Genomic DNA, 17681 nt, shown 5'->3' with positions numbered 1-17681 from the left:
CCTGTGGAGAAACTGATTCCTATGGTCGTCCTCTTGTTGCAGATGTTCGATGCGAGAATGGATATCCAACCTCTACCAATTGTAAGTGTAATGCAACAGTAGGAAAGAGAACATAATCAACTGAAACACATTCTAAACAGGTTTTTGTCAAGAGTGAGAAAAATGACTTATTGTCTTTAAGTTACATAGTTTTACTTGTGAGTTACTATATACAGTAACAGTTACATTAAAATGCTACTGTAAGCCTCATTTGATTCTAAATATTAACTACCATGTCATCCCATTTAGGTTCCCAGCAAAACTAATATCTGGTAAGTGTTTATGTATCTCTACACAGTTAGTTATTAAACTCAATCAAACTTCAGTGGGGGTTTTCCCAGTGTCAGATATACATGAATAGAATCAAGAAATGTTGAGGGCAGTCCCATAAATGCTTCCATTAGTTGTAGTGAGCCTCTATTCTCTTATGTAACTACAACAAGGTGGTGTATTTTCCTAAAAGGGCCGTTGAATCAACGCAACACACCCAAATCTGCAGCAAATCCCCTGGAAGAGAGGACTTCCCACGTTGGCCACGAATGAAGATTGTTTGTGATATGTTTGATAAAATTGCTTTTACATTTGGTTCATGATATGGAATGTGCCTTACAACACACGGTGTTAGTAGGGGAGCAGAAAGGAATGGAGGACCACCATCTTAGGATAGGAGGCGGTCTGACAAGATTTAGACAATCCTTCTGAATGATTAAAAAGTAATGAAAAAGACATGTTGAATATGATAATGGGTAGGCGAACAATTGATGAAACAGTTGATCAACGATACACTTGATATTGGTCCTCCATTCATTTAAAGCAGCAAACGACTGATAGTCAATGAAAGTCAAATCAATTGAATGTGCGGTATACAATGGATGCATGTAGAAAATATCATGGCTTGGATCTATAAAAAATATATAATTATACATTTGTGTGTGCTTTTATATGCGCAGGTTGGTATTACACCAAATCATTTCACAAACAAATGTGTCAAACACAACACAGAGCAACAGTTGACAGTAACCACCAACTAACTATCCAGAAACATATTCAGAAGATCAAAACACAGAACTCACCATTAAACATATTTTAATAGTTTGAACAGTACGATGAATACAATCTAGTGGAAGGTGAAATCTGAAGATATGGTCTTCATAGAAGAAGGTGGACACAGACATGTCAAAATTAAACAAAAATGTCTGAATCTATACATTTAATATGATAAAGCTTTGTGGATCTTTAAGATGTTCTCCTCTATTTGGCAATTGGCACCATATCAATTCAAAGCATCAGCATGTTTTTCTTTACAGTTTTGGTATGTCAAAAGGTAACAATATCATAATTGGTAACTCACAGACTTTCCGTGGTTGAATTGGACAACAAAGTATTACGAAATTGGTGCAATTCATACTGAAACTGTAAATATTTGTTTGAACTTTGGCATGTGTCTGCTAAATAAATATTATTTGGCCTATGTATGCCTTAACATCTGTTTTCAAAGCCTGCCCTCTGGAATTTACAGTTTCTCTCAATTGATTTGAAGGGAACAAAGGCCAATGCTCTTAAAACTGTTCATTCAGACATCGAAACATACTTCTAATTTTGCAAAATAGCCCATTGTCATTGCAAAATCCAATATTACTTTCATTTTCAATATATCTCTTAAATCAAATATCTCCATCAAAACTACACACGTGTCAACAATTGATTAGTTAATATCTTAACACAACATTCTTTTTGTGTGGATTCATATTTTCACAGGAACATACTCATGGACATTTCCTAAAATGAATTGTTAACAAAAGCACAATATGGCACCTTGCATGACAGCAGTCATTTACATTTCTCAACATGGATGCATCTGAAACAGTCTCAAAATGATCAAATACTAATAACTTTGGTGAGATGTTTACAGAAAATAAGAAATATTTGGAAGTAGTTGTTGGCCCATTTGACAGTTTCATGGGTCTTAACATAAGATTGTTGTTAAAAAAAAAGAATGAAACACATAATTTCAGATTTGAACAAAAACTATATAAAAAACAATAATATTTAAATGTTAATATATTCACTTTCTTTCCACTGTAAAAAAAAAAAGCCTTTGTTGTCAATTGTGACATCTTGTATTTTCCCACAGTGCCGCTCAAAAGCACAGGTTTAAGATCCACCCCTGACAATAATGACCTTGGTTACATTTAAAATGCCCCAACTCAGACTCACACTCCAGTTAGTTCATTTCTTAGTGTACATGTAACACCAGTGGAGAGAATGAAGGAAATACCACTGTATGTCATTATCGTACTGCATATCTGGTCCTACAAAGTTAAAGGTAAGGAAGGTATTTTGACATACACTATTCATTCAAAGAAAATTGCATTTAGTATTCTTTACATATTCAATTAATTGTGTGCACTGATCTTTTTTCTTAAGGCAGTGCCTATATTTGGTGTCACGTGTAATTCATAAATAGGCCTAGTACATGGCAGAAACACTCATCTATTAATTTCTTAGCCAAGATATACTGTATTTGTTGAACAAAGGTCATTGTGCAGACAAATGATGGATAATAATAAATGTATGTTCTGTCATTTTTCAGCTCAAGAATCTGGAAAAGGCTGTCAAAGACCCCAACTGGACAATGGCTTTGTTGACCCGGAGCAGGAAATGTACCAGGATGGCATGACCTTGACCTATGCCTGTGATAGAGGTCTGAAGACACCAATGGAAGGGTGGTGGGGGATAATCAAATGTGAGAATGGTAGATGGTCTGATAGTCCTCTGTGTAAGGGTAAGTACTGTCTGCTCTAACCTTGATCTATAGCAAAGAGTCTTATGTGGTGTAAAAACTCAGAAGACTATCCCTTTAGGTATAGGTGTAACAGTGTTGCTCCGTCCCTCTCCTCGCCTCGAACCAGGGACCCTCTGCACACATCGACAACAGTCACCCTCGAAGCACCGTTACCCGTCGCTCCACAAAAGCCGCGGCTCTTGCAGGGCAAGGGAAACGTCTACTTCAAGGTCTCAGAGCGAGTGACGTCACCGATTGAAATGCTACTAGCGCGCACCGGTTACATAGGAAAGAGGGGATGTTGGTGTGACAGGACATATGATACATTTGTGTTGTGAACAACATTCAGTATTATCATCTCTTGTACTTCGTTGTCTTTTGTTTCTTCACTAATCATTGTTTGTACTTTATCTTCACAGCCAGTCGTTCTTGTGATGCGCCTCCTCAAGTGGACCATGCAACCATCGTTCAACAATATCAAAACAAGTTCAGAGATGGATCAATAGTGGTTTATAAATGCAAGAAATCCTTCATGATGGAGGGGAATGCAGATATATTATGCCTTTCAGGAGAATGGACCTCAGCCCCCACATGCAGTGAGTACTGACTGAAAGGGATAGTGCCAAATTTCGGCAATTAAGCTACTTACCCAGAGTCAGATCAACTTGAGCATGCTAGCCGTTCCGGTAGACTTCCAGTCACTGAGCTAACGCTAGTTAGCATTGGCTCGCAACATTACCTCTAACTGGACGTAGAGATATACCATTTATATCCATTATTTCATTTAGTTGTGGCCAAAACTGTGTAGTGTGCAGTAACTGCCTTAAAGTTAATGTTATTAATCATGTTATATCATTGCATGTGGGACAGGTGAAGGAGGCCACAGCACTTCTGGTGACAGAGGGAATGGTGGCACATCAAGTGGAGGATATTGATAATGAGATATTCCATTAAAAAATATCCTATTCCTACCTCAGTTTAGTTCAGCCAGTCATAAATATTGTAACAAACCTGGCATTGATAAGACCGATTGCAGGGACCGTAATGCCACAGTATTCTGCTATATCTAAGTCTTAGCAGGTGAATTAATTAAAGACACAGTGTGAATGTATAATGTTATTTGTAAGAGGTCCTTAGGTCTCTATTCAGTCTGTATCGCTGAAGCATTACAGGTTGCACGCTAGAAATGTAAAGCTAATTTCTGATTGAGGCGACACATGCAGCGTTTATAGTGAACACAGTCTCTGCTAACGTGGGAACATTGCCTTTACATTTCAATCAGGCTGTAACGCTGCATTTCCACGATGCGGATTGCAAAGAGGCCTTCATTTCATGGCCTTCCTCACTCAAAAACGAATGCAGGAAAAGTCAATGTAAAATACAACATGCTGTAGAATCAACGTATTTTTTTACGTCTTGCAGTTTCCAATGTCTAATGCCTCATTTCCTACCAGGTTCATTTTTACATATATCTACTGTAACTGTCTCTAACAGGTGATGAGTCCTCACCCAATGTCAGACCCACTGCCAGACCACAACCTAGTGGTCAAATTTTACCTGGTAATTCAAACCTTCTGTTTTCCACTTTTCACCATTAGACGTATTTTTATAATCTTATTTAGTGAACCAAATAGAAGATAGTCCGGTAACGCTTACTTAAATCCTCCTATTGTAATGCTTTATAATTAGCCTGTGAGCGTCATAAAGCAAAACATGTTAAACGTGAGTGTTCGTAGATAGCTTTTAATAATTTGTAGCTCAAACCATTCTGACTCCACAGACATTTTTGTAAAAAAGACCCGGCCCCGGGCCCCTTTAGGATCCGCCCCTGTCTCACAGACACCACTCTAGCTCAGCCCTCGTTAATCACACAGGTTGGTACTAACCGATGCAGAAGAAATAGACAAATCCAATGGTACAACCCGGAAGTCTGTAGCTCAAATACACTGTGTTAAAAAAGGGTTAGAAGTCCTGAATCACACCGGCGGCGCAACGGTGGGACGGTGGGACGGTGGGACCCACTCACGGTGGGCCCAGGGTAGCTCAGTTGGTAGAGCATGGCGCTTGCAACGCCAGGGTTGTGGGTTCGATTCCCACGAGGGGCCAGTATGAAAAAAATGTATACACTCACTAACTGTAAGTCGCTCTGGATAAGAGCATCTGCTAAATTAATAAAATGTAATTAATATGTTTTGTCTCTGTATGCATAGAATTTTCAACTGGCTGAATTTAGTCCAGATCATTATGACATGATTACAAGAGACATAAAGGGGTCGTACATGCTAATGACAAGTCTTATAATGCATCATAGCTGATCCTAATGCATTATACCTGAATGCTTAGAGTTAATTGTTACCGCATTTCCTTTCACCTGGCAGTGGCCTGGTTTATGAGCTGAAATGTCTCAGAACAATATGTGCATTATCCTTGTAATCCTGAAGAGCTGTAATTGTTCTTCAGTTGATACGTGTGGAGCGAAGCCAACAGTTGATAATGGGGATTTTATCACTTACCCTGGAAGCAATAAAATGGCACTGACCTACAAATGCATTAACTATTACAAACTTGTGGGCCCAGAGAAAGTGATGTGTCGTAGTGATCGAAAGTGGTCAGAGCTACCCACTTGTAAAGGTAAATAAATGATGTTTTTGCTAAAATTAACAAGATACCATCACACACCTAATTGTCTCATAATATATCAACCTTCATTAACACTCTTATATCAACTCTTTATATACCAGCTCCCTGTACCATTGAAAAAATGACTTCTGTCCAGCTGGATCTTACAAAAGATATGTTTGTGAAGGAAGGAGAGAGTCAAACATTTCTCTGTAAAGGTCATCGCTATGACAGACCTCTTGTTGCTGATGTTCGATGTCAGAATGGAAAAGTGACCATTGACAGATGTACATGTATGTATGATGTGTTATTCACAACAAAAAGAAACAGAATATACTGGACTCAATCAACACAATGTTTTCTTTCTTTATCAGTTGTTTATTATTTAGTTTAGTTCATTATTTTTAATGTGTACTGTAAATGAGTCCCTATAAAATATATTATCACAAACTCAATGTCTTGCCTCATAATGAATAAGCCTTCATTAACACTTTTATATTCATTCTCTTTTTACAAAGTGGGCTGCAAACTGGAACCAAGACGTCATCATTGGCTGGGTCTTGCACAAGATATGTTTATAAAGGAAGGACATCAGAGAATAATCTGTAGAGAAACTGATTCCTATGGTCGTCCTCTTGTTGCAGATTGTCACGTTCGTCGAGGAGTGAAGGAGACCAAGGCGCAGCGAGTGAAAAGAACATGTTGACTTTATTTACTTAAAGCAACCAAAAACAACAAACCAAAGCGACGAATGTGAAGTCCAATAGTGACAATGACTAAACAGGAACAAAAACCCACAACTCCCACAAGAAAACATACAGATTAAATATGGCTCCCAATCAGAGATAACGAGCCGACAGCTGACACTCGTTACCTCCGATTGGGAGTCATAGACCAAACCTAGAAATGAACCCAACAGAAAGGCAAACCTAGAAATACACACAACAGAACTACCAACATAGAAATACACCCAAATACCCAACAAAACAAAATACACCCTGACTCAAATACAAAAGTCCCGGAGCCAGAGTGTCACAGTACCCCCCCCCTAAAGGTGCGAACTCCGGGCGCACCAGCATACAGTCTAGGGGAGGGTCTGGGTGGGCGTCTGTCCACGGTGGCGGTTCTGGCCCTGGTCGTGGTCCCCACCCCACCTTAGTCACCACCCGCTTCCCTAGCCTCCTCCACATGACCACCCTCCAACTTACCCCACCTGGATTTAGGGGCAGCACCGGGCTAAGGGACAGCACCTGGCTAAGGGGCAGCATCGGGCTAAGGGACAGCCCCGGACTCAATGGCGGATCCTGGCTGGCTGGCTCTGGCGGATCCTGGCTGGACGGCTCTGGCGGATCCTGGCTGGACGGCTCATGGCTGGCTGAAAGATCTGGCTGCTCATGGCTGGCTGACGGATCCGGCTGCTCATGGCTGGCTGACGGATCTGGCTGCTCATGGCTGGCTGACGGATCTGGCTGCTCATGGCTGGCTGACGGATCTGGCTGCTCATGGCTGGCCGACGGATCTGGCTGCTCGTGGCTGGCCGACGGATCTGGCTGCTCATGGCTGGCTGAAGGATCTGGCTGCTCATGGCTGGCTGACGGATCTGGCTGCTCATGGCCGGCGGAAGGCTCTGGCTGATCCTGTCTGGCGGAAGGCTCTGGCTGATCCTGTCTGGCGGAAGGCTCTAGCGGCTCCGGTCTGGCGGACGGCTCTGACGGCTCATGGCAGACGGGCGGCTTAAGCGCCTTTGGGCAGACGGGCAGTTCAGGCCCCGTAGGGCAGACGGCAGACTCTGGCCGTCTGAGGCGCACCGTAGGCCTGATGCGTGGTGCCGGAACTGGAGGTACCGGGCTGAGGACACGCCTCTCAGGGCTAGTGCGGGGAGAAGCAACAGGGCATGCTGGACCCTGGGAACGCACATAAAGCCTAGTGCGGAGAGCCGGAACAGGGCATGCTGGACCCTGGGGACTCACATAAGGCCTAGTGCGGAGAGCAGCAACAGGGCATGCTGGACCCTGGGGATGCACATAAGGGCTAGTGCGGAGAGCCGGAACAGGGCATGCTGGACCCTGGGGACTCACATAAGGCCTAGTGCGGAGAGCAGCAACAGGACGCACAGGACTCGGGGGACACACAGGAGGCTTGGTGCGTGGTGTAGGCACTGGTGGGAAAAGGCTGGAGACACGCACCATACAGCTAGTGCGTGGAGGAGACACAGGGCTCTGCAGACGTACAGGAAGCCTAGTGCGTGGTGTAGGCACTGGTGGTACTGGGCTGGAGCGGGGAGGTGGCGCCGGAAATACCGGACCGTGCAGGCGTACTGGCTCCCTTGAGCATTGAGCCTGCCCAACCTTACCTGGTTGTATGCTCCCCGTCGCCCGACCAGTACGGGAGGTGGAATAACCCGCACCGGCCTATGTGGGCGAACCGGGGACACCATGCGTAAGGCTGGTGCCATGTAAGCCGGCCCGAGGAGACGCACTGGTGGCCAGATGCGTTGGGCCGGCTTCATGACATCCGGCTCAACGCTCAATCTAGCCCGGCCGATACGTGGAGCTGGAATGTACCGAACCGGGCTATGCCTGCGTACAGGAGACACCATGCGCTCAACTGCGTAACACGGTGTCTGCCCGTACTCTCGCTCTCCACGGTAAGTCCAGGGAGTAGGCGCAGGTCTCCTACCTGACTTCGCCACACTCCCTTTTAGCCCCCCCCCAAGAAATTTTTGGGTAGTACCCACGGGCTTCCAGCCTTGACTCCGTGCTGCCTCCTCATACCGCCTCCTCTCGGCTTTAGCTGCCTCCAGCTCTTCACGAGGGCGGCGATATTCTCCCGGTTGTGCCCAAGGACCCTTTCCATCCAGAATCTCCTCCCATGTCCATGAATCCTTGATAGGCGTCCATAAATCCTGTTGCCGCTTGACACGCTGCTTGGTCCTTTTATGGTGGGTTTTTCTGTCACGTTCGTCGAGGAGTGAAGGAGACCAAGGCGCAGCGAGTGAAAAGAACATGTTGACTTTATTTACTTAAAGCAACCAAAAACAACAAACCAAAGCGACGAATGTGAAGTCCAATGGTGACAATGACTAAACAGGAACAAAAACCCACAACTCCCACAAGAAAACATACAGATTAAATATGGCTCCCAATCAGAGATAACGAGCCGACAGCTGACACTCGTTACCTCCGATTGGGAGTCATAGACCAAACCTAGAAATGAACCCAACAGAAAGGCAAACCTAGAAATACACACAACAGAACTACCAACATAGAAATACACCCAAATACCCAACAAAACAAAATACACCCTGGCTCAAATACAAAAGTCCCGGAGCCAGAGTGTCACACAGATGTTCAATGTCAAAATGGAGAAGTAACCCGTTTCTATTGTAAGTCTAATGCAACTGTATGAAAGAGAACATAATCAACTGAAACACATTCTTCACAGGTTTCTGTCAAGAGTGAGAAAAATGACTTATTGTCTTTAAGTTACATAGTTTTACTTGTGAGTTACTGAAAATGCTACTGTAAGCCTCATTTGATTCTAAATATTAACTACCATGTCATCCCATTTAGGTTACTAGCAAAACTAATATATGGTAAGTGTTTATGCATCTCTACACAGTTAGTTATTAAACTCAATCAAACTTCAGTGGGGGTTTTCCCAGTGTCAGATATACATGAATAGAATCAAGAAATGTTGAGGGCAGTCCCATAAATGCTTCCATTAGTTGTAGTGAGCCTCTATTCTCTTATGTAACTACAACAAGGTGGTGTATTTTCTTAAAAGGGCCGTTGAATCAACGCAACACACCCAAATCTGCAGCAAATCCCCTGGAAGAGAGGACTTCCCACGTTGGCCACGAATGAAGATTGTTTGTGATATGTTTGATAAAATTGCTTTTACATTTGGTTCATGATATGAAATGTGCCTTACAACACACGGTGTTAGTAGGGGAGCAGAGAGGAATGGAGGACCACCATCTTAGGATAGGAGGCTGTCTGACAAGATTTAGACAATCCTTCTGAATGATTAAAAAGTTATGAAAATACATGTTGAATATGATAATGGGTAGGTAAACAATTGATGATACAGTTGATCAACAATACACTTGATATTGATCCTCCATTCATTTAAAGCAGCAAACTACTGATAGTCAATGAAAGTCAAATCAATTGAATGTGCGGTATACAATGGATGCATGTAGAAAATATCATGGCTTGGATCTATATAAAATATATAATTATACATTTGTGTGTGCTTTTATATGCGTATGTTGGTTTTACACCAAATCATTTCACAAACAAATGTGTCAAACACAACACGCAGCAACAGCTGACAGTAACTACAATGGACATGGATGCATGTAGAAAATATCATGTCTTGGATCTATATAAAATATATAATTATACATTTGTGTGTGCTTTTATATGCGTATGTTGGTTTTACACCAAATCATTTCACAAACAAATGTGTCAAACACAACACACAGCAACAGTTGACAGTAACCACCAACTAACTATCCAGAAACATATTCAGAAGATCAAAACACAGAACTCACCATTAAACATATTTTAATAGTTTGAACAGTACGATGAATACAATCTAGTGGAAGGTGAAATCTGAAGATATGGTCTTCATAGAAGAAGGTGGACACAGACATGTCAAAATTAAACAAAAATGTCTGAATCTATACATTTAATATGATAAAGCTTTGTGGATCTTTAAGATGTTCTCCTCTATTTGGCAATTGGCACCATATCAATTCAAAGCATCAGCATGTTTTTCTTTACAGTTTTGGTATGTCAAAAGGTAACAATATCATACTTGGTAACTCACAGACTTTCCGTGGTTGAATTGGCCAACAAAGTGTTACGAAATTGGTGCAATTCATACTGAAACTGTAAATATTTGTTTGAACTTTGGCATGTGTCTGCCAAATAAATATTATTTGGCCTATGTATGCCTTAACATCTGCTTCATGACTTCAATATATTTCAAAGCCTGCCCTCTGGAATTTACAGTTTCTCTCAATTGATTTGAAGGGAACAAAGGCCAATGCTCTTAAAACTGTTCATTCAGACATCGAAACATACTTCTAATTTAGCAAAATAGCCCATTGTCATTGCAAAATCCAATATTGCTTTCATTTTCAATATATCTCTTTAAATCAAATAGCTCCATCAAAACTACACACGTGTCAACAATTGATTAGTTCATATCTTAACACAACATTATTTTTGTGTGGATTCATATTTTCACAGGAACATACTCATGGACATTTCCTAAAATGAATTGTTAACAAAAGCACAATATGGCACCTTGCATGACAGCAGTCATTTACATTTCTCAACATGGATGCATCTGAAACAGTCTCAAAATGATCAAATACTAATAACTTTGGTGAGACGTTTACAGAAAATAAGAAATATTTGGAAGTAGTTGTTGGCCCATTTGACAGTTTCATGGGTCTTAACATAAGATTGTTGTTTAAAAAAAAGAATGAAACACATCATTTCAGATTTGAACAAAAACAATATAAAAAACAATAATATTTAAATGTTAATATATTCACTTTCTTTCCACTGTAAAAAAAAGCCTTCGTTGTCAATTGTGACATCTTGTATTTTCCCACAGTGCCGCGCAAAAGCACACGTTTAAGATCCACCCCTGACAATAATGACCTTGGTTAAATTTTAAAAGCCCCAACTCAGACGCACACTCCAGTTAGTTCATTTTAGTTCATTTCTCAGTGTACATGTAACACCAGTGGAGAGAATGAAGGACATACCACTGTATGTCATTATCGTACTGCATATCTGGTCCTACAAAGTTAAAGGTAAGGAAGGTATTTTGATATACACTATTCATTCAAAGAAAATTGCATTTTGTATTCTTTACATATATGCAATTAATTGTGTGCACTGATCTTTTTTCTTAAGGCAGTGCCTATATTTGGTGTCACGTGTAATTAATAAATAGGCCTAGTACATGGCAGAAACACTCATCTATTAATTTCTTAGCCAAGATATACTGTATTTGTTGAACAAAGGTCATTGTGCAGACAAATGATGGATAATAATAAATGTATGTTCTGTCATTTTCCAGCTCAAGAATCTGGAAAAGGCTGTCAAAGACCCCAACTGGACAATGGCTTTGTTGACCCGGAGCAGGAAATGTACCAGGATGGCATGACCTTGACCTATGCCTGTGATAGAGGTCTGAAGACACCAATGGAAGGGTGGTGGGGGATAATCAAATGTGAGAATGGTAGATGGTCTGATAGTCCTCTGTGTAAGGGTAAGTACTGTCTGCTCTAACCTTGATCTACAGCAAAGAGTCTTATGTGGTGTAAAAACTTGCTTCCGTCCCTCTCCTCGCCTCGAACCAGGGACCCTCTGCACACATCGACAACAGTCACCTTCGAAGCACCGTTACCCGTCGCTCCACCAAAGCCGTGGCTCTTGCAGAGCAAGGGAAACGTCTACTTAAAGGTCTCAGAGCGAGTGACGTCACCGATTGAAATGCTACTAGCGCGCACCGCTAACTAGCTAGCCATTTCACACCGGTTACATAGGAAAGAGGGGATTTTGGTGTGACAGGACATATGATACATTTGTGTTGTGAACAACATTCAGTATTATCATTTCTTGTACTTCGTTGTCCTTTGTTTCTTCACTAATCATTGTTTGTACTTTATCTTCACAGCCAGTCGTTCTTGTGATGCGCCTCCTCAAGTGGACCATGCAACCATCGTTCAACAATATCAAAACAAGTTCAGAGATGGATCAATAGTGGTTTATAAATGCAAAAAATCCTACATGATGGAGGGGAATGCAAATATATTATGCCTTTCAGGAGAATGGACCTCAGCCCCCACATGCAGTGAGTACTGACTGAAAGGGATAGTGCCAAATTTTGGCAATTAAGCTACTTACCCAGAGTCAGATCAACTTGAGCATGCTAGCCGTTCCGGTAGACTTCCAGTCACTGAGCTAACGCTAGTTAGCATTGGCTCGCAATATTACCTCTAACTGGACGTAGAGATATACCATTTATATCCATTATTTCATTTAGTTGTGGCCAAAACTGTGTAGTGTGCAGTAACTGCCTTAAAGCTAATGTTATTAATCATGTTATATCATTGCATGTGGGACAGGTGAAGGAGGCCACAGCACTTCTGGTGACAGAGGGAATGGTGGCACATCTAGTGGAGGATATTGATAATGAGATATTCCATTAAAAAATATCCTATTCCTACCTCAGTTTAGTTCAGCCAGTCATAAATATTGTAACAAACCTGGCATTGATAAGACCGATTGCAGGGACCGTAATGCCACAGTATTCTGCTATATCTAAGTCTTAGCAGGTGAATTAATTAAAGACATAGTGTGAATGTATAATGTTATTTGTAAGAAGTGCTTAGGTCTCTATTCAGTCTGTATCGCTGAAGCATTACAGGTTGCACGCTAGAAATGTAAAGCTAATTTCTGATTGAGGCGACACATGCAGCGTTTATAGTGAACGCAGTCTCTGCTAACGTGGGAAAATTGCCTTTAAATTTCAATCAGGCTGTAACGCTGCATTTCCACGATGCGGATTGCAAAGAGGCCTTCATTTCATGGCCTTCCTCACTCAAAAACGAATGCAGGAAAAGTCAATGTAAAATACAACATGCTGTAGAATCAACGTATTTTTTTACGTCTTGCAGTTTCCAATGTCTAATGCCACATTTCCTACCAGGTTCATTTTTACATATATCTACTGTAACTGTCTCTAACAGGTGATGAGTCCTCACCCAATGTCAGACCCACTGCCAGACCACAACCTAGTGGTCAAATTTTACCTGGTAATTCAAACCTTCTGTTTTCCACTTTTCACCATTAGACGTATTTTTATAATCTTATTTAGTGAACCAAATAGAAAATAGTCCGGTAACGCTTACTTAAATCCTCCTATTGTAATGCTTTATAATTAGCCTGTGAGCCTAATAAAGCAAAACATGTTAAACGTGAGTGTTCGTAGATAGCTTTTAATAATTTGTAGCTCAAACCATTCTGACTCCATAGACGTTTTTGTAAAAAAAGACCCGGCCCCGGGCCCCTTTGGGATCCGCCCCTGTCTCACAGACACCACTCTAGCTCAGCCCTCGTTAATCACACAGGTTGGTACTAACGGATGCAGAAGAAATAGACGAATCCAATGGTACAACCCGGAAGTCTGTAGCTCAAATACACTCTGTTAAAAAGGGGTTAGAAGTCCTGAATCACACCGGCGGCGCCACGGTGGGACGGTGGGACCCACTCACGGTGGGCCCAGGGTAGCTCAGTTGGTAGAGCATGGCGCTTGCAATGCCAGGGTTGTGGGTTCGATTCCCACGGGGGGCCAGTATGAATTGTTTTTATACACTCACTAACTGTAAGTCGCTCTTGATAAGAGCGTCTGCTGAATTACTAAAATGTAAAATGTAATTAATATGTTTTGTCTCTGTATGCATAGAATTTTCAACTGGCTGATATTTTGTCCAGATCATTATGACATGATTACAAGAGACATAAAGGGGTCGTACATGCTAATGACAAGTCTTATAATGCATTATAGCTGTATCCTAATGCATTATACCTGAATGCTTAGAGTTAATTGTTACTGCAATTCCTTTCACCTGGCAGTGGCCTGGTTTATGAGCTGAAATGTCTCAGAACAATATGTGCATTATCCTTGTAATCCTGAAGAGCTGTATTTGTTCTTCAGTTGATAGGTGTGGAGCGAAGCCAACAGTTGATAATGGGGATTTTATCACTGGCCCTGAAAGCAATAAAATGGCACTGACCTACAAATGTTTTAACTATTACAAACTTGTGGGCCCAGAGAAAGTGATGTGTCGTAGTGATCGAACGTGGTCAGAGCCACCCACTTGTAAAGGTAAATAAATGATGTTTTTGCTAAAATTAACAAGATACCATCACACACCTAATTGTCTCATAATATATCAACCTTCATTAACACTCTTATATCAACTCTTTATATACCAGCTCCATGTACCATTGAAAAAAAGACTTTTGACCAGCTGGATCTTACAAAAGATATGTTTGTGAAGGAAGGAGCGAGTCAGACATTTCTCTGTAAAGAACAGGACAATTACAGACGACCTCTTGTTGCTGATGTTCGATGTCAGAATGGAAAAGTGACCATTGACACATGTACATGTATGTATGATGTGTTATTCACAACAAAAAGAAACAGAATATACTGGACTCAATCAACACAATGTTTTCTTTCTTTATCAGTTGTTTATTATTTAGTTTAGTTCATTATTTTTAATGTGTACTGTAAATGAGTCACTATAAAATATATTATCACAAACTCAATGTCTTGCCTCATAATGAATAAGCCTTCATTAACACTTTTATATTCATTCTCTTTTTACAAAGTGGGCTGCAAACTGGAACCAAGACGTCATCATTGGCTGGATCTTGCACAAGATATCTTTATAAAGGAAGGACCTCAGAGAATGATCTGTAGACAAACTGATTCCTATGGTCGTCCTCTTGTTGCAGATGTTCGATGCGAGAATGGATATCCAACCTCTACCAATTGTAAGTCTAATGCAACTGTAGGAAAGAGAACATAATCAACTGAAACACATTCTTCACAGGTTTCTGTCAAGAGTGAGAAAAATGACTTATTGTCTTTAAGTTACATAGTTTTACTTGTGAGTTACTGAAAATGCTACTTTAAGCCTCATTTGATTCTAAATATTAACTACCATGTCATCCCATTTAGGTTACTAGCAAAACTAATATCTGGTAAGTGTTTATGCATCTCTACACAGTTAGTTATTAAACACAATCAAACTTCAATGGGGGTTTTCCCAGTGTCAGATATACATTAATAGAATCAAGAAATGTTGAGGGCAGTCCCATAAATGCTTCCATTAGTTGTAGTGAGCCTCTATTCTCTTATGTAACTACAACAAGGTGGTGTATTTTCCTAAAAGGGCCGTTGAATCAACGCAACACACCCAAATCTGCAGCAAATCCCCTGGAAGAGAGGACTTCCCACGTTGGCCACGAATGAAGATTGTTTGTGATATGTTTGATAAAATTGCTTTTACATTTGGTTCATGATATGAAATGTGCCTTACAACACACGGTGTTAGTAGGGGAGCAGAGAGGAATGGAGGACCACCATCTTAGGATAGGAGGCTGTCTGACAAGATTTAGACAATCCTTCTGAATGATTAAACAGTTATGAAAAGACATGTTGAATATGATAATGGGTAGGCGAACAATTGATGAAACAGTTGATCAACGATACACTTGATATTGGTCCTCCATTCATTTAAAGCAGCAAACGACTGATAGTCAATGAAAGTCAAATCAATTGAATGTGCGGTATACAATGGATGCATGTAGAAAATATCATGGCTTGGATCTATAAAAAATATATATATCTTATACATTTGTGTGTGCTTTTATATGCGCAGGTTGGTATTACACCAAATCATTTCACAAACAAATGTGTCAAACACAACACACAGCAACAGTTGACAGTAACCACCAACTAACTATCCAGAAACATATTCAGAAGATCAAAACACAGAACTCACCATTAAACATATTTTAATAGTTTGAACAGTACGATGAATACAATCTAGTGGAAGCTGAAATCTGAAGATATGGCCTTCATAGAAGAAGGTGGACACAGACATGTCAAAATTAAACAAAAATGTCTGAATCTATACATTTAATATGATAAAGCTTTGTGGATCTTTAAGATGTTATTGTCATTTAATGTAATTCTGTCCAAGGATAATATTTAATATATTTTTTAAACATTTCTACATGTTCTCCTCTATTTGGCAATTGGCACCATATCAATTCAAAGCATCAGCATGTTTTTCTTTACAGTTTTGGTATGTCAAAAGGTAACAATATAATACTTGGTAACTCTCAGACTTTCCGTGGTTGAATTGGACAACAAAGTGTTACGAAATTGGTGCAATTCATACTGAAACTGTAAATATTTGTTTGAACTTTGGCATGTGTCTGCTAAATAAATATTATTTGGCCTACAGTGGGGGAAAAAAGTATTTAGTCAGCCACCAATTGTGCAAGTTCTCCCACTTAAAAAGATGAGAGAGGCCTGTAATTGTCATCATAGGTACACGTCAACTATGACAGACAAAATGAGAAAACAAAATCCAGAAAATCACATTTTAGGATTTTTAATGAATTTATTTGCAAATTATGGTGGAAAATAAGTATTTGGTCAATAACAAAAGTTTCTCAATACTTTGTTATATACCCTTTGTTGGCAATGACACAGGTCAAACGTTTTCTGTAAGTCTTCACAAGGTTTTCACACACTGTTGCTGGTATTTTGGCCCATTCCTCCATGCAGATCTCCTCTAGAGCAGTGATGTTTTGGGGCTGTCGCTGGGCAACACGGACTTTCAACTCCCTCCAAAGATTTTCTATGGGGTTGAGATCTGGAAACTAGCTAGGCCACTCCAGGACCTTGAAATGCTTCTTACGAAGCCACTCCTTCGTTGCCCGGGCGGTGTGTTTGGGATCATTGTCATGCTGAAAGACCCAGCCACGTTTCATCTTCAATGCCCTTGCTGATGGAAGGAGGTTTTCACTCAAAATCTCATGATACATGGCCCCATTCATTCTTTCCTTTACACGGATCAGCCGTCCTGGTCCCTTTGCAGAAAAACAGCCCCAAAGCATGATGTTTCCACCCCCATGCTTCACAGTAGGTATGGTGTTCTTTGGATGCAACTCAGCATTCTTTGTCCTCCAAACACGATGAGTTGAGTTTTTACCAAAAAGTTATATTTTGGTTTCATCTGACCATATGACATTCTCCCAATCCTCTTCTGGATCATCCAAATGCACTCTAGCAAACTTCAGACGGGCCTGGACATGTACTGGCTTAAGCAGGGGGACACGTCTGGCACTGCAGGATTTGAGTCCCTGGCGGTTACTGATGGTAGGCTTTGTTACTTTGGTCCCAGCTCTCTGCAGGTCATTCACTAGGTCCCCCCGTGTGGTTCTGGGATTTTTGCTCACCGTTCTTGTGATCATTTTGACCCCACGGGGTGAGATCTTGCGTGGAGCCCCAGATCGAGGGAGATTATCAGTGGTCTTGTATGTCTTCCATTTCCTAATAATTGCTCCCACAGTTGATTTCTTCAAACCAAGCTGCTTACCTATTGCAGATTCAGTCTTCCCAG

General features: G+C 40.9%; 1 protein-coding gene and 3 long non-coding RNA genes across 5 annotated transcripts; all 4 read left to right on the top strand.

Moving 5' to 3' along the window:
* Nucleotide 1: 1 nt before the first annotated feature.
* Nucleotides 2–9512, top strand: LOC311147130. The gene is made up of 3 exons (XR_014614746.1): nt 2–81; nt 9016–9038; nt 9230–9512. It is a non-coding gene; the product is annotated as an uncharacterized lncRNA (long non-coding RNA).
* Nucleotides 2255–4427, top strand: LOC311147129. Its single transcript, XR_014614745.1, has 4 exons — nt 2255–2365; nt 2633–2824; nt 3244–3420; nt 4319–4427. It is a non-coding gene; the product is annotated as an uncharacterized lncRNA (long non-coding RNA).
* Nucleotides 5325–6057, top strand: LOC311147133. The gene is made up of 3 exons (XR_014614748.1): nt 5325–5455; nt 5566–5736; nt 5962–6057. It is a non-coding gene; the product is annotated as an uncharacterized lncRNA (long non-coding RNA).
* Nucleotides 9513–11171: 1659 nt separating the features above from the next.
* Nucleotides 11172–15892, top strand: LOC311147125 (complement factor H-related protein 1-like). Of its 2 annotated transcripts, none has more exons than XM_084183753.1 (9): nt 11172–11279; nt 11549–11740; nt 12149–12325; nt 13224–13289; nt 14192–14362; nt 14473–14646; nt 14872–15036; nt 15224–15246; nt 15438–15892. In XM_084183753.1, exons 1-8 carry the CDS (start codon nt 11219–11221, stop codon nt 15229–15231), a joined length of 1014 nt encoding a protein of 337 aa, XP_084039879.1. In that variant the 5' UTR covers nt 11172–11218; the 3' UTR covers nt 15232–15246; nt 15438–15892. The 2 variants fall into 2 exon arrangements, with proteins under 2 accessions (XP_084039879.1, XP_084039880.1); XM_084183754.1 differs by having other exon boundaries at nt 15418–15892.
* The last annotated feature ends 1789 nt before the right edge of the window (nt 15893–17681 follow it).

The sequence above is a fragment of the Coregonus lavaretus genome (genome assembly GCF_964263955.1).
Source record: "Coregonus lavaretus genome assembly, chromosome: 19".
In the NCBI taxonomy this organism is placed as follows: Eukaryota; Metazoa; Chordata; class Actinopteri; order Salmoniformes; family Salmonidae; genus Coregonus; species Coregonus lavaretus.
The sequence above is the reverse complement of the archived record's forward strand: the minus strand, read 5'-3'. Positions and strand labels throughout refer to the sequence as shown.